Below are 20,290 nucleotides of genomic sequence, written 5' to 3'. Positions count from 1 at the left end.
CACATGTGTAACATTCACCAATTCTACCCATTATTGACAACCACACTACACCAATTCTTGGAAGTTCTATATAGATTTGTGCACAAGTATTTGGACACACTCAAAATTATGTAAATGAATTAACTGGTAAAATTATAAGCTAAAATAATATTTTCTGGCGTTTCTCATGTTTGTGATTATAACCCAGGATTCCCTGTATATGTGGGTGTGCTATAAAATATGTCTTTTATAAATAATTTATTCCTCAACATTCAAAATTTTGGACAATTATTAGCATCTATCGTCTTACAAATGAATCTAAATTTTAATCATTATTTATTGATTTGGCGTTTAATTCGTAGAACTCCATTTTAATTTATGTATTAATTTTAAATCAAACACAGATTTTTTGAGTCTACTAAGTTGTATTTTATTAACAAAAACACATAAAAAATTATATTGTGACAATTGCTTCGCCTTGTTAGGGCATTATCAAACGAATGTCGTTTGATAATGCCCTAACAAGGCGAAACAATTGTCACAATATAATTTTTTATGTGTTTTTGTTAATAAAATACAACTTAGTAGACTCAAAAAATCTGTGTTTGATTTAAAATTAATACATAAATTTAATCATTATTTTTATCTGAGCTAATTGCACTTGATTATAATATAATATATATGCGTAATTAATCAATTAATATCCGGTACAAGTTTTTAGTGTGTCCAAATACTTGTTCACAAATCTGGATTATCTCCAATTATAGGAGTTATTTTCATAATAGTGATCACTTAAACCAGCATATGACGGTCGTCAGCCCCGTAAAATCCCAGACTTCCATATTCTTCTTCATCTTTGATGAGATGTCAAAGAATGATATACTTTTCGATACTTACATTTTTACTTTAAATAATTAAAGCATAAATCTGAAATATTGCTAAACAATCCATATGCACTAATTAGTTACTTTGAATAAAGTACGAACCTCTCGAGTATTTTATCTGAATATGCTGCAATCGGTAATAAAAAAAAGAGAACTAAACAAAACCGTCTTTGTGAAGTATTTTGTAAATGCATACATTAAAAAATCACACACTCCAAATTAAACTCCCGAGTAATTTACTCAACTAACGGATAAATCTCGGCTCTGTCGTCACAAACACGCCCGCCGTATCTGCATTCCATAGGGCCGGACTGCAAATAACAAATCGCTCACTCCTTCCAAGAACGTCATAAATAAAAAGTCGTCAATTTTCAGTTGTGCATGTTTTTGGGACGCCTAAAAATTTTACTATATCCCAGCAAAAGCGGTATATATTTAACTTCATATTTACCCGCTACAGGGCAGAAAATGTTTTTTTTTGCATTTTAAAGAAAGGGTATTGTTTAATTATTTTTTAAAATAAACTTTATATTTTTCAAATGGAGAAAAAACCTTCAGGTTTTACCTAAAAAGATCTGTTGCACAGTAAAAAGTTCAATAAGTGATATCTTGATCGTTAACACACGAAGGAAAGGTGATCAGCCCTCCGCTACAGGTACCAGTCCAGGGTAATATGGAATAAATATTACTATGGAATAAATATTAGTGAAAAAATCACATCTTTATTTGACCCCCCTGGAAATCGAACCCGGAACCTTCAGAAAACAATTACATAAACTATGTAGTAAAATTTACTTGCAGCAGTATATCAAAGTTTAATTGCAGTCATGATTATCTAATTTATTTATTGTAACTGCAGAGAGTTGGTAGAATTCCATATTGAATTGTTGGGTAATATATCCAAAATGAAACACGGTAATTGAATTGAATTCTACTTTTATTTACATATATGATATGTGACGCGTTTCGTCTTATTAAACATTATCAAACACTCAATCACTTCATAAGACGAAACGCGTCACATATCATAAATGTAAATAAAAGTAGAATTCAATCCAATAACCGTGTTTGATTTTGGATATTTTACACAACCATTATTATCTAAGACTGCACACATTTCATTTAACCTTTCCGAGAGTACAATAATTGATGACCGACTGTTTTTGGGGAGTGACTTCTTTTTACATGAAATGTAAAAAGAAGTCACTCCCCAAAAACTTTGAGTGACTTCTTTTTATATGAAGATAGAAATAATAATGAATAATAAATATGGATAATTTATATGGCGCCATTTTCATAAAATACGGGCGCTTCACTGTGTTTCAATTGAGGTAATCAACTGGTTATAAGCCCTGTAAATACCGAGACTTCCATATTCTTATTCATAACAGGCGTGTATATGTTGGAATGTTAAAATGTTATAATATAATCTGACTTGTTACGGCCCTGCAGCCGTAGTTTTAACGATCGTTATATTTATTTATTCAAGTTGGATATCTCACGAGAATTTTCATTTGCCAATTGAGTGTTTCACAGATTCACACGATGGTCTGTTTATCTCCTATGCTCTTAGCCATAACATGCTCTGTGTGAAAATCCCCTAAGAACATTGACACCGTGACCTCTAACCCATTTCAAAAATTGGCACTGAATAAGCACTGTAGCTAAATCATTTTAACTTAAAATTAAACAATATAAAAATTGCGTTTTGCTATTCATGAGAATACTCAGCATATTGATAGGAAATTCAATTTCACACGTTATTTAAAATTATGACCAATACTAACTCTAGATAACTAAACTTTATTTGTAGATACATAGTAACTAAACTTTCGTCAGGCGGACTACACAATTGAAAACGTGAAAATCATCAAAATAATTTATTAATAATAGGAACTGGTTACATGACACTTAGGTTTGGTTTATTAGGAATGAATGTAAGAGACATTTAACCATAAATCACTGTTCCGTAAATAAAGCCTGGCGGGTGCGGGTGCAGGGAAATAAGCGCATTCGACTTTTTTGAGAAGGGCGTCGTCGCGTGGACGAATGTTTAGTTTTCTAGGGTTAAATAAACAACTTCTGATTTTGTGACTTTTATTGCAACTTCATTTCTGCGCATCCAAAAATATGGTCATAATAAGCACCTTGTCTTCTTTAATGATAGTATACATCCCTGAAGAAGTCAAGATGCTTGTCAAAACCGGTTGAAACGATGGTAGCAAAGTTCGTATTTTATTTGTTTTATAAAATAATGATGCCTTCATCAGGACCGGAAAATTTTGACTGTATTATTATTTTGTAGACTTGTATTATTTTGTAGATCTGTACGATATGCTGATCCAGTGGCTTTGCATCAAGAAGTATTATATTTAAAAATATATATATATTGAAGACCTGTGAGGAGAAAAAAAAACATACAGACCTCCCCCCCAGGAAGCTAATCGCTCTTAAAAACAGGTCACAAAGCCTACACCAATGATAATAATAAGAAGAATTGAAGCCAGTGAAGATACCACTTTTCCATCATTATGTTTTTCTAGCACATAGATGCCGAGGCAACAAGATGAGAGAGATCTTCTTCGAGCAGCCTTTCTTGTTTGTCAACGAATACTATTTCTACATATCACTCACTCCTTTCAACAACGTCATATATCAAAAATCGTCATTTTTCAGTTGTGCATGTTTTTGGAATGCCCAGAAAATGCACTATACCCCAGAAAAGCGTTGTACTTTTACTTTATTTTTCCAGAAGTTGTTTTTCTATTTTGAAGAAAAGGTATTGTTTTATTATTTTTTTAAATAAACTAAATATTTTTCAAATTGAGTAAAAACATTCAGGTTTTATCTGAAAAGATGTGTTGCACAGTTAAGTAGCTTGATATTTATTTTTAATGCATTTTATTATATTTTTAAACTTTAAAACGATCTCCTGAAAAATCAACTTTATTGATATTTGACGTTATTGAAAGGAGTGAGCGATATGTGTGAACCGCAAAGGAGGTAGATACAATAAACCCCCCTATAACGCTAAGATAGGTACTACGTTATCGGAGGGGTTGTTATAGGGAAGTTAATGTTTTTAAATTGTATTTAAATTTTAAATGGCTCATTCCAGTCATTCCCGCTAGTTAAAATGTAAAAATACAATTTTAAACATTAACCCCTTATAAAATTCCTAAGATATATGGATACCTTTGTCAACGTTGTAGGGGGGTTAACTGTATATTATATTATATATCATCATATTCGGGTGTACACTGTGAAGGACAAAGCTATATATTTTTTTTCCTATATCACACTACACATCAAAAGTATCATTCGAGTAAAGAAACGTAATTTGCAAGGCAATACGGTTTTATTATCATACCCATTTTTGTGTCTTTTTATTTTTTCCCTATGTTTGCGTCTGTCTTTAAAATACACTTACATTTTTATTATTATATGAATATATGTATTATTATATGAATAAAACATTTTTATTTTTATTATATTTTTGTTATTATTATATGAATACGTTATTTTAAGGCTCGGTATTTTTTCCCCTTCCGCATTGAATTATTCAACATTTCAGAAGGATAAATTAAATATTTGAAAAAATTATTAAGAGTTTTTTTATTTTCTTTCTTCTTCTTCATGAGCCCTCTGACCTTCACTGCTGTATATAGGCCTCCTCTCCTTTTTTCTATTTCCTCCGGTTGGTCGAGGCTTGCAGCCAGTTTTTACCCCCCACAGCGACTTTGTCGTCGGACCATCTCTTTGGACACCACTTTTGTTCTCCAAAGGTCTCCATCGTAAAATTCTTGGGGTAGGTAAATCTTCGAATTTGTTAATGATAGTATGTAGTTATATCGAAATGTTTCAATTTGTAATTTAATTTTTAATTTTATATTTTATATATTGTTTTTATTTGGGTTAACAACAGCAACATATGTAAAACAAAAAATTGAAAGATTTACATTTAACAAGCCAATTAAAGTTAACCACAAAAATATAAAGATAAGTACAAAATATTTTGTGTAAATCTAGCAAATGAACACGTCTTTACGAGAGAAAATGTGTGTGTGTGTGTGTGTGTGTGTGTGTGTGTGTGTGTGTTTGTGTGTGTGTGCGTGTGTGTGCGTGTGTGTGTATGTGTGTGAATCAAATTCATAAAAATGCCTTTCCGATCACTCAAGTTTTTGTGTTCAAGAAATAAATGAAAAATATAATTTAATTGCAAAAAATACTTGTTATGTTTCTTTTATTGTGAACTATTACGAATCCTACTTCATTGAAAATATAATGTTTAATTAAGTTTTATGAATGCCTTTTGTGAATTATTATAAGCGTGGAATCCTTTTTATTAACTTCATTGAGTTTTTTTTATATTTTAAATCAATGATATAAGGTCCCAGTCCATTTATTAAAACGAGTTTCATACAAAAACATACAAAATATCAATAAAACACCAGTTCCTATTTTAATAACTTATTTTCTCTTAACAGATATGAATAGCAAAAAAGTAAATGATTACAGAGTATTTGTGTTCAATAATTCGTAAGACATATTTTATTTTTGAAAACGTGAAATAATGATAGATATATATTTTTTAACTATAGTAAAACGTTAATACTTGATATCAATTTAAACACTTCCAAAATTAAATCCTTTTTTATTGATTAGGAAAAATATTTGTAGAAATAAAATATTAATTTTAAATCAAAATTAAAAACTTGTGTTTTTACCATTTTTGAGTGTATTAAAAAAAATTTTTTTTTGTTGATCATTTTGATTGGATATTTTTTTACAAATTAAAAATTCCAGCACTAAATTGATGGTGGCACCCGCCGTGTGGCGTGTTGCGCCATCTTGTTAAAACCACAGCTCGGTCGCATCAATACCATTCAACTGAAGTATGATGAAGTCAAAAATCATAGTTCTGTGGCGTTCTTCATTGACCGCAACATTTTGGCCGGCATCGTCTTTTAAAAAATATGGGCTTAAAGTATACTTATAAAACACAAAAAGTTTATTGAAAAATAAAATTATATTAACACATCGTAGTCATACAGGAGAAAGTGACCAAGTGCATTCTTACAAAAACGTGATTATTGACTATTTGATATCTTACAAGCTTAATATTGCCCTAAAAAAATCCACAGTGATTTTAACTTGAAAGTTTAATATATTGGCTTGTTAAAAATGACTTACTGCATTTATGTTTTTTCTTGCCGAGCAAAAGTGACTTAAATGGCCCTCCTGAACATTTTAAGTTTTTTTAGTTGGTCACTTTCTCCTGTACAACTACGACATAGTAATGTCGAATCTAAAAGCATCATCATTTATTAACTCGAAACTGGTCTTACATAATTATTTCATATATATATATATATATATATATATATATATATATATATATATATATATATATATATATATATATATATATATATACATATATATATATATATATAAATTGAATATATATATATATATATATATATATATATATATATATATATATATATATATATATATATATATATATATATTCAATTTATTCCAATTATTTTCAGTGTTTTACTAAATTTCTAAGAACCATGAAGTTCAAAAGAAATTACATGAATGAGCGATCAATATTCTGAATTTCTTGTTAATTATTTACTACGTGAGCTAGAGCCTTAACTGATGTATTCGTGATAATGAAAATCGAATCTGTGGGGTATTGACCTCTTTCATCAATAAATAATTATGACGAAATATCCTTCATCCTCAATTAGCTTTACTCAATATCTCGGATGTTACGGATCATCAATCCTGATAGATAAGACACGACGGACTCGTAAATTTAATTTGAAAATATAATAACATTTTTTTGTTAACCTACCCTAGGTATGAGGTCATTTGTACTTTGTACCTTATCCGGATTTGTAGGGTAAAAAAATATACTATTGAGTTCACGATTGCGTGAAACATTAGTTTTTTTTTAAACTAAGTGTATTCCGAAGCCCCATTCCTATCTCACTCAAGACTCGAGTGTTCTAACCAATGCATTCTACCCGTCCTAACCTATGGCGTGGAAACAATGACTCTGACCAAGCAATCCTCCCATAAGTTGCAAGTTGCACAGAGGAGCATGGAGCGAATTATGCTTGGAATAACATTAAGAGACAAAAAAGGAACGATTGGATCCGACGCCAGACACAGGTCTGTGACGTGGTAGAGCGAATTGCTTGGCTGAAGTGGAAATGGGCCGGTCATATAGCCAGAATGACCGACACAGATGCACGAAACGCGTTCTGGTGTGAATACCGAGGAACCAGAGGCCTCAAGGACGTCCACCGATGAGATGGGTGGACGACATCAGGAAGTTTGCTGGAAGACAGTGGATGGGGACGGCGCAGGATCGGGAGGAATGGAGGCGGAAGGGGGAGGCCAATGTCCAGCAGTGGACCTCAACGGGCTGATATGATGATAAGTGTATAAAAATTAGATCAAGATCAAACAAAGAAAAAGTTCACAACGTTTTAAGTTTGATAATAATAGAATTGGTCAAAACAAATTGTTTATTTAAAAAAAAATCAATCATGTTTTCAGGCGTCTCTCAGTGTGTAAAATAATTCGGTGAGGATCTAGCACACATTTAAAATGGTCTCTGCTAAATTAAGCTTTCTTAAGTTAACCATAGATACTGCTGTGAACTCGCACGTGTTGCAACTTATGACTCATATATACATAAATATGTGTATGTATATATATATATATATATATATATATATATATATATATATATATATATATATATATATATATATATATATATATATATATATATATATATATATATATATATATATATACTTCACATTAAACAGCCTATGAAAGGTCGTTAGCTCTGTAAATAACCAGACTTTTATATTCTTCTACATGTTACAGTTTTTTGTTAAGATTTTAAAATATAAATAAAAAAGAACCCATTTTTTTCATTTTAAAACAAAAGATAAAAATAAAAATAAAAACAATTTCAATTTCAATTTATTTAAAAATAAACGAGATTTACCCATTGGTATATAACAATTATTAAAATTATAACGTCTTTCATAGCTTAGTAGTAATCGCATTTGACTCGTCTTAGTACATGAAGGGATTTCGAATACAGAAAGAAAAGGATTCTTGTAGTTATTAATAAAATTTACATTATTAACACTGATTGAACACCGATTATTTAAGGTCAGATTTGTAAAACAGTAAAATTGTAACAAAACCATTCACAACTTATGTGATATTAGCCAATGCCAGCTTAACTTTACTAGAAACTTCGCAAATTCGAAGGAAGCATACTAAATATTGATCAACTTTAAGAGGCTTAAGTATCTCTTGTATTCGCTTAATTTAATATGTACATAATAAATGCAGGTATCTGATTTAGTGAACTTGACAGTTCTCAGTATATTATTGATGAACCTTCACAGGTACCTGTTCTTACATCCGTCAAGCAAGTTCAAGGTTAGGATTCGTAATTACAAAACAAGCACATTAAGTGTTCGTACTTCACGCATACTTCCTGAATCTGGTCAATGATCTTGTTTCTGATAAGTGTGTGCTATTAATAACTACTATTACTGCCACCATCACGCCGCATCTCTGCAGGGGTAAGCAGAGAAGATGGAACAATACACTCGTCAATCCTAACATACACCCCTATCTTCTACAAACCTCCTCCGACTTTTGGCATGATCTAATTTCATGTCAGATTTATTCAGTCATGACAAATCTTTCTTACCCATCCTCGTTCATTCTTAAATTCACATTTGCAAAATGTACTATCTTGGTAATTTTTTCGTCATCCATTCAATCCACATATCTTAACCACCTCAGACAGTCTTTTTAATATTTTCTATTACACCATAAGCCGGACCAACCGCACTACTGAATACAGGGTGGCAAGTAATAGTCATCTCAGATGTTGTCAGATACTGAGTGGCCACGATCTATTTAAGATGGTGACACGAAGAAAAATAAGAAGATAACTTAGTAACCAACATAAACACGTGTATGTTTATACACACACATATATATATATATATATATATATATATATATATATATATATATATATATATATATATATATATATATATATATATATATATATATATTAAATATATATATATATATATATATATATATATATATATATATATATATATATATATATATATATATATATATATATATATATATATATATATATATATATATTTATATATATATATATATATTTATATATATATATATATATATATATATATATATATATATATATATATATATAAATGTATATATATATGTATATAAATATATTTATGTATATTATATAAATACATATTTGTACCGCATTTTCCATTATAGTTCTGTATTATTTTCATGTCTATACAAGCTAATCTTTAAGTACATTAAATAAAATAAAAATATATAAGATTTTGAGCCAAAGAGCGTGTACTTGCATTCGATGAATACTGCAATTGTGCAGTATAATAGTATCCCCTTCCAGCGATCAACCCAATAAACTGTCAATGACCTCAAAGTGAAAAAATGTTGAGAATCTCATGTAATAAGTGTAAAGATGCGCTGTGTGGGCATAGGCCACTCGAGTCACCTAGTTAGTTTCCAGCGTTTCGCAATCTGTGCACAGCACAGTGTATAACTATGTGGGCAGTGATTGATATGCGAGCAGCTCTCCGAGATTAAGGGCCTTTGTTTCATCACGTCATATAAAACGCAACATTCTTAGTGGGACGGTTTATCAATTGAAATTCTTGAGATATTATTTGAAAGAATAAATTTCATATGTTACTACTAGTAGAAATCAGTTTTCATTTCAAGAACATAAAATAGGATAATCTCGTATTCTTATTTTTAACCCTTATCACACATCGTAATGGTGCGGTACTCGATATACCATACTAATGGTATATCGGGTACCGCACCATTACGATGTAGTGTTATCTTGAATATAAATTAATATATGATTATATTAATTTTTGACATCTCATCAAAGATGAAGAAGAATATGGAAGTCTGGGCATTTACGGGGCTGACAACCGTCATAGGCTGGTGTAAGTGCTCAGTTTACACACGTGTAACATTCACCAATTCTACCCATTATTGACAACCACACTACTCAAATTCTTGGAAGTTCTATATATCGCTCACTCCTTTCAAGAACGTCATAAATCAAAAATCGTCAATTTTCTGTTGTGCATGTTTTCGGAATGCCCAGAAAATGTACTATATCCCAGCAAAAGAGGCATATTTTTAACTTAATATTTACCCGCTACAGGGCAGAAAGTGTTGTTTTTGCGTTTTGAAGAAAGGTTTTGTGTAATTATTATTTTTAAATAAACTAAATATTTTTAAAAAAAGAAAAAACTTCAGGTTTTACCTGAAAAAATCTGTTGCACAGAAAAAAGTTCAATAAGTGGCTTGATATTTATTTTTAAAACATTGTATTATAGTTTTAAACTTTAAAAACGTTCTCCTGAAAAATCAAGTATTTTGATTTATGACGTTCTTGAAAGGAGTGAGCGATATATGAACCAATTTCGAAAGTTTCTTTACATCTCACCAATAGATGTCTCTAGTGATGTTCTAGTGATTCAAAAACAAGTTTTCTAAATTATTTCTATTTATATTCGTCAAAAAAAGAATTAATTTCAAATGTTACTATTAGGAGAAACCAGTTTTTCAGAGAAGACATTTCACAATACAAGACAATAATCTCGTATTCTTCTTTAGACTTCTTCATCTTTATTGAGACGTCAATAAAAAATTTTCTGAAAGCCTTTATCTGCACCCGATGGTGCATAGGGCACTGCATGGTTTTCTTGGACGTTTTCATATTATATTAAAGGAAAGGTGATCATCCGCTTCAGGTTCCGGTCCAGGGTAATATTGAATAAATATAAGAGTGAAAAAAGCACTTATATTTATTTGACACCCCCCCCTCCTTACCCCCTCTGAATCGAACCCGGGACCTCCAGTATGACCGTTACACTAAAAATCTTGATAAACTTTAATTGAAAAACATGCCACGATGTTACAAAATTCACATGCAAGTATGCAAGTTAGAGTAATTGTGATGTTTCACTATGATAAGTCTGATTTTGACCGTATTAAATAATTAATGATCAAAACATGCATTATTTTGCACTCCGTGCCGGCAGTTTACGAAACCATGTGACTAAGATTGAAAATCATTTAGTCAGGCAGGTGGTTAAGAAATCAAGTTTATTATTAACTTTGTAGGTATAATAACAGTGGCATTTCGTAAACAAACTTAAGAGGATAATAACCCTTAAATTTGTAACATGTATTTACGGTTCCATTCTGTTTTTTTTTAAGAGAAATATTTGTGTTTTTTTTTTATTTACACAAATACTTCAATTTCATACTATTTCTGAGAGCCTAAGCGGCTCATTATTAGAAATAGGTATTGTGGCAGAGTAGATTCGAACCGAGAAACTCTGACTTTATAGTCCGCAACACTAACCACGGGACCACAACTCAATGTTACAAATTAATGCGAGGGAACAAATTAAGACACTATGCGTTTTGAATATATAATTGAACAATGTTATTATAATAATATATAATATATACAGGTATATATGTGTGTGTGTGTGTGTGTGTGTGTGTGTGTGTTTCGGCCAGGCAATCTGAAGTTCCCGAGTTTGATTACCAAGGGGCTCATAAGAAATATCTTTTTTTTAATATCTCAACATAGATAGTCCCCCCCTGGGAATCGAACCCGAGGCCTCCGGCATGGTTGCTAAATGTACTAACTACTTCACGTTGGAGGCAGATACAGCATTTTGATTTCATATGAAATGACTGCCATACCGAATGTAGTAATCAAACTGTTTTATAAAAGAATTACCTTATCTCACATTGTGTTGGTACCTACTATGTGCGTATATGGAAATTCGAGGTTTATGAAAATTAAAGTAAAGTATAATGTAAATATGTCGAGCATCGTTAACCTCTTTTCATCTAAGGTATGTTATATATGTAAAGGACCTTCATATTAGTTAATAAGTATTTACATAAAAAAATTATGTGTAAGTACTCGTATTACTGATTTGTATTTTTTACCATGCAAATTTTTGACTACAAAAAATAATCATAGAGTTCGTTAAAACTACTTTTATATTTTTGGTCACTGGATTTTTTAGTGACAGGAAAGGCAATTGAGATTGTATGGACATATAGACGCAGACAACCTGATCATAATTACCTAGAATACCATATTCTTTTACCTTTGGTAAATATAAGAGTATTTTATTTGTATATATATATATATATATATATATATATATATATATATATATATATATATATATATATATATATATATATATATATATATATATATATATATATATATATATATATATATATATATATATATATATATATATATATATATATATATATATATATATATATATATATATATATATTAACGGTTAATTGTGCATATGTATATGAATGTAATTGTGTGGGTGCGTTTGTGTATATGTGTGTAGTGTGTCCATGTGAGGCATGCTGTGGTAGTGATCGTCCTGACGAAGAGACGGGTACTTCTCAAAACCGGTTGACATAAAAATCTCGGTGAATTATTATTTACTAATATTAATAACGTTTTTGAAAAAAAAAATATAAGCAAAAATGACAAACCACTAGGTAAATGCTTTAAATATAAAAAATATTAATTGAGACTATGGAGATAAGTATTTGGATACAGTCAAAATGTTGTAAATGTATATCAAAATATAAGTAATCAATTACATTTTTTTAATACGGAAACATGTGCATACGAGTAAATATGTATTATTTATTTTGCACGTTTTGTTCCTAATTGCGCTTAATGCGTCGCGATGAACGCGCTAGAATTGCGCAAATTTCATTACATTTTGTCCGCATTTCGTGTTTTTTCGACATAAAGCAGTCATGACATTACCAAAACGGGAGGGCGGATTCAACACAAGGTGAAGGGTAGACATTAATATAATTGCTAACAATGCACACGTATATACTACGTGCATAATAAAACCAACAACAATAATAAAATACTCCAAATTAGGAACTTTTTTATGTGAATAACGACAAATTATAGAGAAGGTCGTGTAATCTCTGATGACGTATGAACTTCACAGCATTTATTTCTTTATTTATTTTAAAATATATTCCATACATTAGTCATATATCGCTCACTCCTTTCAAGAACGTCATAAATCAATAAACTTGATTTTTCAGGAGAACGTTTTTAAAGTTTAAAAATATAACACAATGCATTAAAAATAAATATCAAGCCACTTTTTAAACTTTTTACTGTACAACAGATCTTTTTAGATAAAACCGGAAGGTTTTTACTACATTTGAAAAATGTTTAATTTATTTAAAAAAAATTAAGCAATACCTTTTCTTCAAAATGCAAAAACAACATTTTCTGCCCTGCAGCGGGTAAATATTATGTTAAAAGTATGCCTTTTTTGTTGGGATATAGTACATTTTTTTAGCATTACGAAAACATGCACAACTGAAAATTGTCGATTTTTTATTTATGACGTTCTTGAAAGGAGTGAGCGATATGGTAAATATGTTACGGGTAATACTAGAAAACGAAGTAAACCTAGATTTAATCGGGTTAACTTAGCATTACACAATGCTGTTGGGTAAACTTCGAAAACTGACAAAAATAAAACTGAATTTGCAGTTTACCCGTGTGCATCTTTAGGTCTCTCCAACACTGGCCGGGTAATGTTAGGTTAGGATAGGTTAGGTTTTTCATTAATTGATTTGGCAGTCGCTTTGTGGTAAAATTTATCCATTTTTAATTCAAGTTTTACTTAATAAATACAAATTTACGGTGTTTGAAAATGATGCGGAATGCATCGAATCACGTGTCACGGTAGATTTTTAGAAATAGGTTTTTTTTAAATTTAATAATAATAAAACCCTTATCCGCACCCCAATGGTGTATAGGGCACTACTTCATATAAACGCAGTGTTATCTCGATCGTTTTACACATGAAGGAAAGGTGATCAGCCTTCCGCTTCAGATACCAGTCCAGGGTAATATTGAATAAATATTATAGTAAATTATAAATATAAATTTAAAATATTATAGTATATATAAATATTATAGTATATTATAAATATTTTTTTAATTTACCCATTAATTTTGGTTCTTTACATATGTAAAAAGTACTATTATTTCTATTAATTTAGAAACAAACATGTATTTTTCTTATCAATTAAACTAGACAACGACAGGTCGCAAACCCTGTAAATACTCAGAGTAAGATATCTAAGTGTCTATAGTATTCATGTACAGACTGTCTGGCTCAGGGGGTTGACAAACTATTGCAGCAGATGTATTCTCATACTTTCCAAGTAATTACACTCGTCTGTCGCACATTCAGCTCGTAGAAGTTAAGCATTGTGAATATAATGTACGCGGTGAGCCGTAAATTTATAATAGACCTCAAAAATTTAAATTTTTTTTTAATTTCCATTGAAGAAAATAGAACATTTATTACAAATTATTTTTTTGTGAAGTTAGCGCAATGTTTCATTACTAACTGCTGATTTATTTTTAAATTCTGCGCGATTTTCTCATGCGCTATCACAACGCGCTATTCTGTTCAGTTTTTCTTCTACTCTTTTACAGAATATTTTACGCATGTTTTACAAACAAATATATAATTATGATGACTTATTTTATCGTTGATAAAAAAATGTGTTTATGTTTGTTTTTTGCATTGCGTTTATTAAAATTTACATAAATAGCAAATAGTATTTAAATTAAAACAACACCCATTAGTCAAGTCTTATCTTGTCGTTAACGATGAAACCCAATTAAATTATGTCAAATTAAATACTCGTAGATTTTTGCATGTTTTTTTTTACAAGACAGTGATTTCAAAATAATATTTATACTAAAATTACTTAATGATCGTTCATTCATTTTTTGTTCAAATCGTTTAAATATGTTTTTCTCATTATGTTTATTTTTAGAACTATAATATACATACATACTTTACGATTAAAAAATTATGCGGTTTTTTTAATGCAATATATATTATTTTTAATTTACTTTACAGTTAATGTATGTTAGAATGAATGAAGAAAAAATCTAATAAATAATATTTTTCTCAGTGCATCATAGAGTTCTGCAGCACCTTATACAATATTACGGATCTTATTATGTTCAAAGCAAGGTTGAGCCAAAACGTCCATGACAAATCTTTTGTTTGACTTAAATGTAACTGTTAACACTTTGACAACGGTAAAAAAATATACGTCAGACAGAAATATTGCATATTCTTTGGTTCACTTCATGTTTATTCAAAAAAAGGGTGATGAAGAGCTTCAAACTCATTGTAAAACTGATGGTGGAGCACCGATGGGAGCTGGACATGTGGCGGCACTGGAGCGGAGTGTTGTGATTGACAGCGAACTGATATTCTTGTAATGAGCATATTCTCAGATGTTCCTGATTGGCCCTCACTAAATTATCCCTCCTATTCCCAACACAGATTAAATTGAAATAAAAAATTTGCTCAGAAGAAACAAAAATCCACTTAATGATCTGTAAACCTAGTACATAATATGCAAGGCAAATCATAAATGCAACTTATCTAAGAAAACAACTGATCTAAGTAACTTCTTCATTTAAACTTTTGAATCATATATTACTTTTTTTTCATTCATTTGATTTCTGTTACATCAAATATTTGTACTTCTGTTTGTATTTTTGATATCTGTTGTATTCTTTCCAGTACCCTTTATTATAACTTAAAATAAAAATGTTTACCCAATCCTCTGCGGGACCTTATTAATATTTTTAGTATTTTTTGTACTTGTTATTATATTACATTGTGAAAAAAAAAATTAAGAAAAAAACTTTCATCTAAAAAAAGATATTTACTTCTCACATCACCTCTGAGAAGGCTGAGCGATAATATTTATTTATTTTAACTTCATGTGTAGAAAATAAATAAGAACATCAGCGGGCTTATTGCTAAAAAGCAATATCTTCCAACCAACCAAAAACAGATTAGTGATATTGATCAAAACGTTTGATACCATATATAGCTGTTTGCAATCAGAGGGTAGATAGTACCTGAACATTAAAAAAATATAAATTCCAAATTAACATATAAAAAAAACATAAATTACAAAAGATGATAATTAGGGAGGCAAAGGAAAAACGGCGTTTAATTTAGGGGGTAGAGGGAAAAACTAAGGGAGGAGGATTGATGGACAGTTGGAATTCTAATGATAAATAGCAATCAGTCTCAGATGTTTCTTAAGTTATTAGAGAAGATGCATTTTTTACAAGGAGAACTAATTCATTCCACAGTCTGGCCGCTTGGACAGAGAAGGAATTACTGAAGAATGATGGGTTTTGGCGAGGAATGGAAAGTGTTCTTTGTATATTGGCAATAGTATAAGTAGCACAAAGTAAATCCTCCCAATCTAGATCAAGGACTAATCCTAGCCGATGTTCGCAAATCTAAAGATAACAAATTAACCGTTAGTCGCTCAATGCAATCATCATTATTCGCATGTGTGAAACTCGACGCGAATAAAAGGTAATTAATCACATCTTTGTGTGGGAAGAACACCCCCATTTCACCGACCAACCGACTTAACTTAATTATTCTTAGTTAAGCAGACCTCAAGATTGAAAATAATAATCATCGAAAATTTATTTATTTCTTTTAAAAAATTATGCTTACGAGCACATATTCAAAAATGTACATATTTTTTGCGGAGACCCGCCAAGCCACCTTTTGTGTCTTCAATTAATTGCTTTTAATTTTTTTTCAAACCCCTATTCTTCTCTGTTTCCCTCTTTCTCTTTCTCTTTCTCTCTCACTCTCTCTTCTAACTTCAATCGTATTGAATTCAATAACATGAAATTTTAATAAATTAATATATTAAGAGTAAACTTAGTCACAAGGAAGTTAGATTAGGCTATAAAAATATAATGTTAAAGCCTAGGGCCATGATAGACGGTGTTACATAACTCGTGGCTAGATTTCAGAGTCATTAGGCAATTCAAAAAAATTACAAACTTAGTGTTGCAGTTATATATTGATTGCGATTAGGATATCACCTCTCAATAAAAAATACTTCAACAGTAGGTATATCGCTCACTCCTTTCAAGAACGTCATAAATCAAAAATCGTCAATTTCCAGTTGTGCATGTTTTTGGAATGCCCAGAAAATGTACTATATCCCAGTAAAAGAGGCATGTTTTTAACTTAAATATTGTTTTTGCATTTTGAAGAAAAGGTATTGTTTAATTGTTTTTTTTAAATATACTAAATATTTTTCAAATGGAAAAAAAACCTTTAGGTTTTAACTAAAAAGATCTTTTGCACAGTAAAAAGTTCAATAACTGCCTTGATATTTATTTTTAATACATTGTGTTTTATTTTTAAACTTAAAAAACGTTCTCCTGAAAAATCAAGTTTTTTATTTATGATGTTCTTGAAAGGAGTGAGCGATATCGCTCACTCCTTTCAAGAACTCCTTTTAGGAGAACGTTTTTAAAGTTTAATAATATAATACAATGTATTAAAAATAAATATCAAGCCACTTATTGAACTTTTTATTGTGCAACAAATCTTTTTAGGTAAAACATGAAGGTTTTTTCTCCATTTTAAATATATTTAGTTTATTTAAAAAAATAATTGAATAATATCTTTTCTTCAAAATGCAAAAACAACACTTTCTGCCCTGGAGCGGGTAAATATTAAGTTAAATATGTGCAGCTTTTGCTGGGATATAGTACATTTTTTGGGTATTCCGAAAACATGCATAACTGCAATTGACGATTTTTTATTTATGACGTTCTTGAAAGGAGTGAGTGATATGTCAACTCCGCAGTAGCAAAATGGTGAGGGATCAAGGGTCGCACGTTTAGCGATTTTACAAAAATATATGTAGGTTGTTTTATGATAATAAGACTTGAGTATCTTTAAGCAAATCTTAACTTTAAGTTATATTAGTGTAATCTGGAGAAAGATTGCAGAGTGAGGACAATATAAATAGGTTGTATAAAAAAATATTGTTCATAGCTTTACAGCTCAATAGGTATATCTGGGTCATTGGTCTGAAGATAATTATAGTAATGAATGTTTAGTTAAGAGAGAAAAGTGAATTTAAATGTTTAAATTAGTTGATAGATTTTTTTTAATTACGAGTATTTGCCTCACTCAAAACCCGGGCAAAAGCAAAGTCAAATTAGTTTTTTTTCATTAATTGATTCGGCAATCACTTTATGGTGTACCAATCCATTTCAGTTTTACTTAGTTAATACCACTTTATCTTAAAATGTATTATGGCACGTGTTTTGATGCATTATGCATCATTTTCAAACACAAATATGGTGTTTCAAATTGATGCGGAATGCATCGCAACACGTGTCATAATAGATTTTAAGAAATAGTCGTATTTACAAAGTAAAACTTTAATTCAAAATAGATTTTGTTTATAGATATAATATTATTTCAATATTCAAAATAGCGAAAAGAAAATGTCATTAAAATAAATAAATAATAATAAATAAATAATAATTAGTAAAAAGCTTCTTTACATCTCACCAATAGATGTCTCTAGTGAAGTTCTAGTGATTCAAGAACAAGGTTTCTCAAATTGGTTCATATATATAGAACTTCCAAGAATTTAAGTAGTGTGGTTGTCAGTAATGGGTAGAATTGGTGAATGTTACACGTGTGTAAAGTGATCACTTAAACCAGCCTATGACGGTCGTCAGCCCCGTAAATGCCCAGACTTCCATATTCTTCTTCATCTTTGATGAGATGTTAAAAATAATATGAAAATAACTCCTGCAATTGGAGATAATCCAGATTTTGTGAACAAGTATTTGGACACACTCAAAATGTTGTAAAATAAATAAATTTTAACATGGAACGTAAAGGTTACATTATTCATTATTTTTTAAATATTTTTGTGGAATAAAATGATGATTTAAGTACAAAAATAAAATACTTGTAAAATCTCTATTTTGAGTTTCCAGAATCACTTATGTTTTAATCTACATGTGAAAATTCAGACTGACAAACGATTTGCATTTATGGGTGTTGATGAGAACATTTACAGTTCTGGAAATTAGTCGTGATTACATTAATAAGTTTAAAAAAACAGTCTCATACAGGTATTTTATTTTCAAATTGAATACATTATCGTAAAACGTGTAAATATAATTTGGCATGAGTAATTTGTATTTCAGCGCAAAACCGATTGAATTTTGTCCTTCGAATACAAATGCACACTTTCAGTTTTTGTTTTTGTTTTTATTTTATTTATTTTAATCGACCATAATTACTTCGCCTCTTGATATATGAAATCATCAAATTAGATGACAAATACATAGCCTACCCAAACAATTGTTCCGTCTGAATTTTGTATTAGCATCCTTTTTTGCTATACAAAATTCAGATAACTGCTCATTATCCATAAAACTGCTCATTTGCAATTAAATCTTACGATGTTTAATACTTAAATTGTCCACATGGTACCGTTTAATATATATATATATATATATATATATATATATATATATATATATATATATATATATATATATATATATATATATATATATATATATATATATATATATATATATATATATATATATATATATATATATATATATATATATATATATATATATATATATATATATATATATATATATATATATATATATATATATATATATATATATATATATATATATATATAAAAATATATATAAATATATATATATATATATATATATATATATATATATATATATATATATATATATATATATATAATATATATATATATATATATATATATATATATATATATATATATATATATATATATATATATATATATATATATATATATATATATATATATATATATGTATATATATATAAATATATATGAACCAATTTAGAAACCTTGTTCATGAATCACTAAAACTTCACTAGAGACATCTATTGGTGAGATGTAAAGAAGCTTTTTACTAAGCAGAAACTCTTATATTAGTATGTGAGATCCGAATCCCAGATTATAATCATAGTCATAGTCATAGTTCTTTACATCTCACCAATAGATGTCTCTAGTGAAGATTTAGTGATTCATGAACAAGGTTTCTAAATTAGTTCATATATATAGAACTTCCAAGAATTTGAGTAGTGTGGTTGTCGATAATGGGTAGAATTGGTGAATGTTACACGTGTGTAAAGTGATCACTTAAACCAGCCTATGACGGTCGTAAGCCCCGTAAATGCCCGGACTTCCATATTCTTCTTCATCTTTGATGAGATGTCAAAAAATAATAT

General features: G+C 29.5%; 1 protein-coding gene across 1 annotated transcript in view; it reads right to left on the bottom strand.

Annotated features, from left to right (window-relative positions):
- ChAT (Choline acetyltransferase) overlaps window positions 1-20,290 on the bottom strand; it is a 155,817-nt gene that overhangs the window by 119,117 nt on the left and 16,410 nt on the right. Inside the window, exon 2 of the mRNA XM_088262370.1 lies at window positions 15,288-15,433. Coding sequence (XP_088118496.1) covers window positions 15,288-15,433 — 146 coding nt within the window. The remainder of the gene's footprint in view (window positions 1-15,287; window positions 15,434-20,290) is intronic.

Source organism: Brachycentrus maculatus, unplaced genomic scaffold (assembly GCF_059751285.1).
Source record: "Brachycentrus maculatus isolate JH-2025_06_01 unplaced genomic scaffold, ASM5975128v1 h1tg000176l, whole genome shotgun sequence".
In the NCBI taxonomy this organism is placed as follows: Eukaryota; Metazoa; Arthropoda; class Insecta; order Trichoptera; family Brachycentridae; genus Brachycentrus; species Brachycentrus maculatus.
This window is presented reverse-complemented; position numbering and strand designations above follow the sequence as displayed.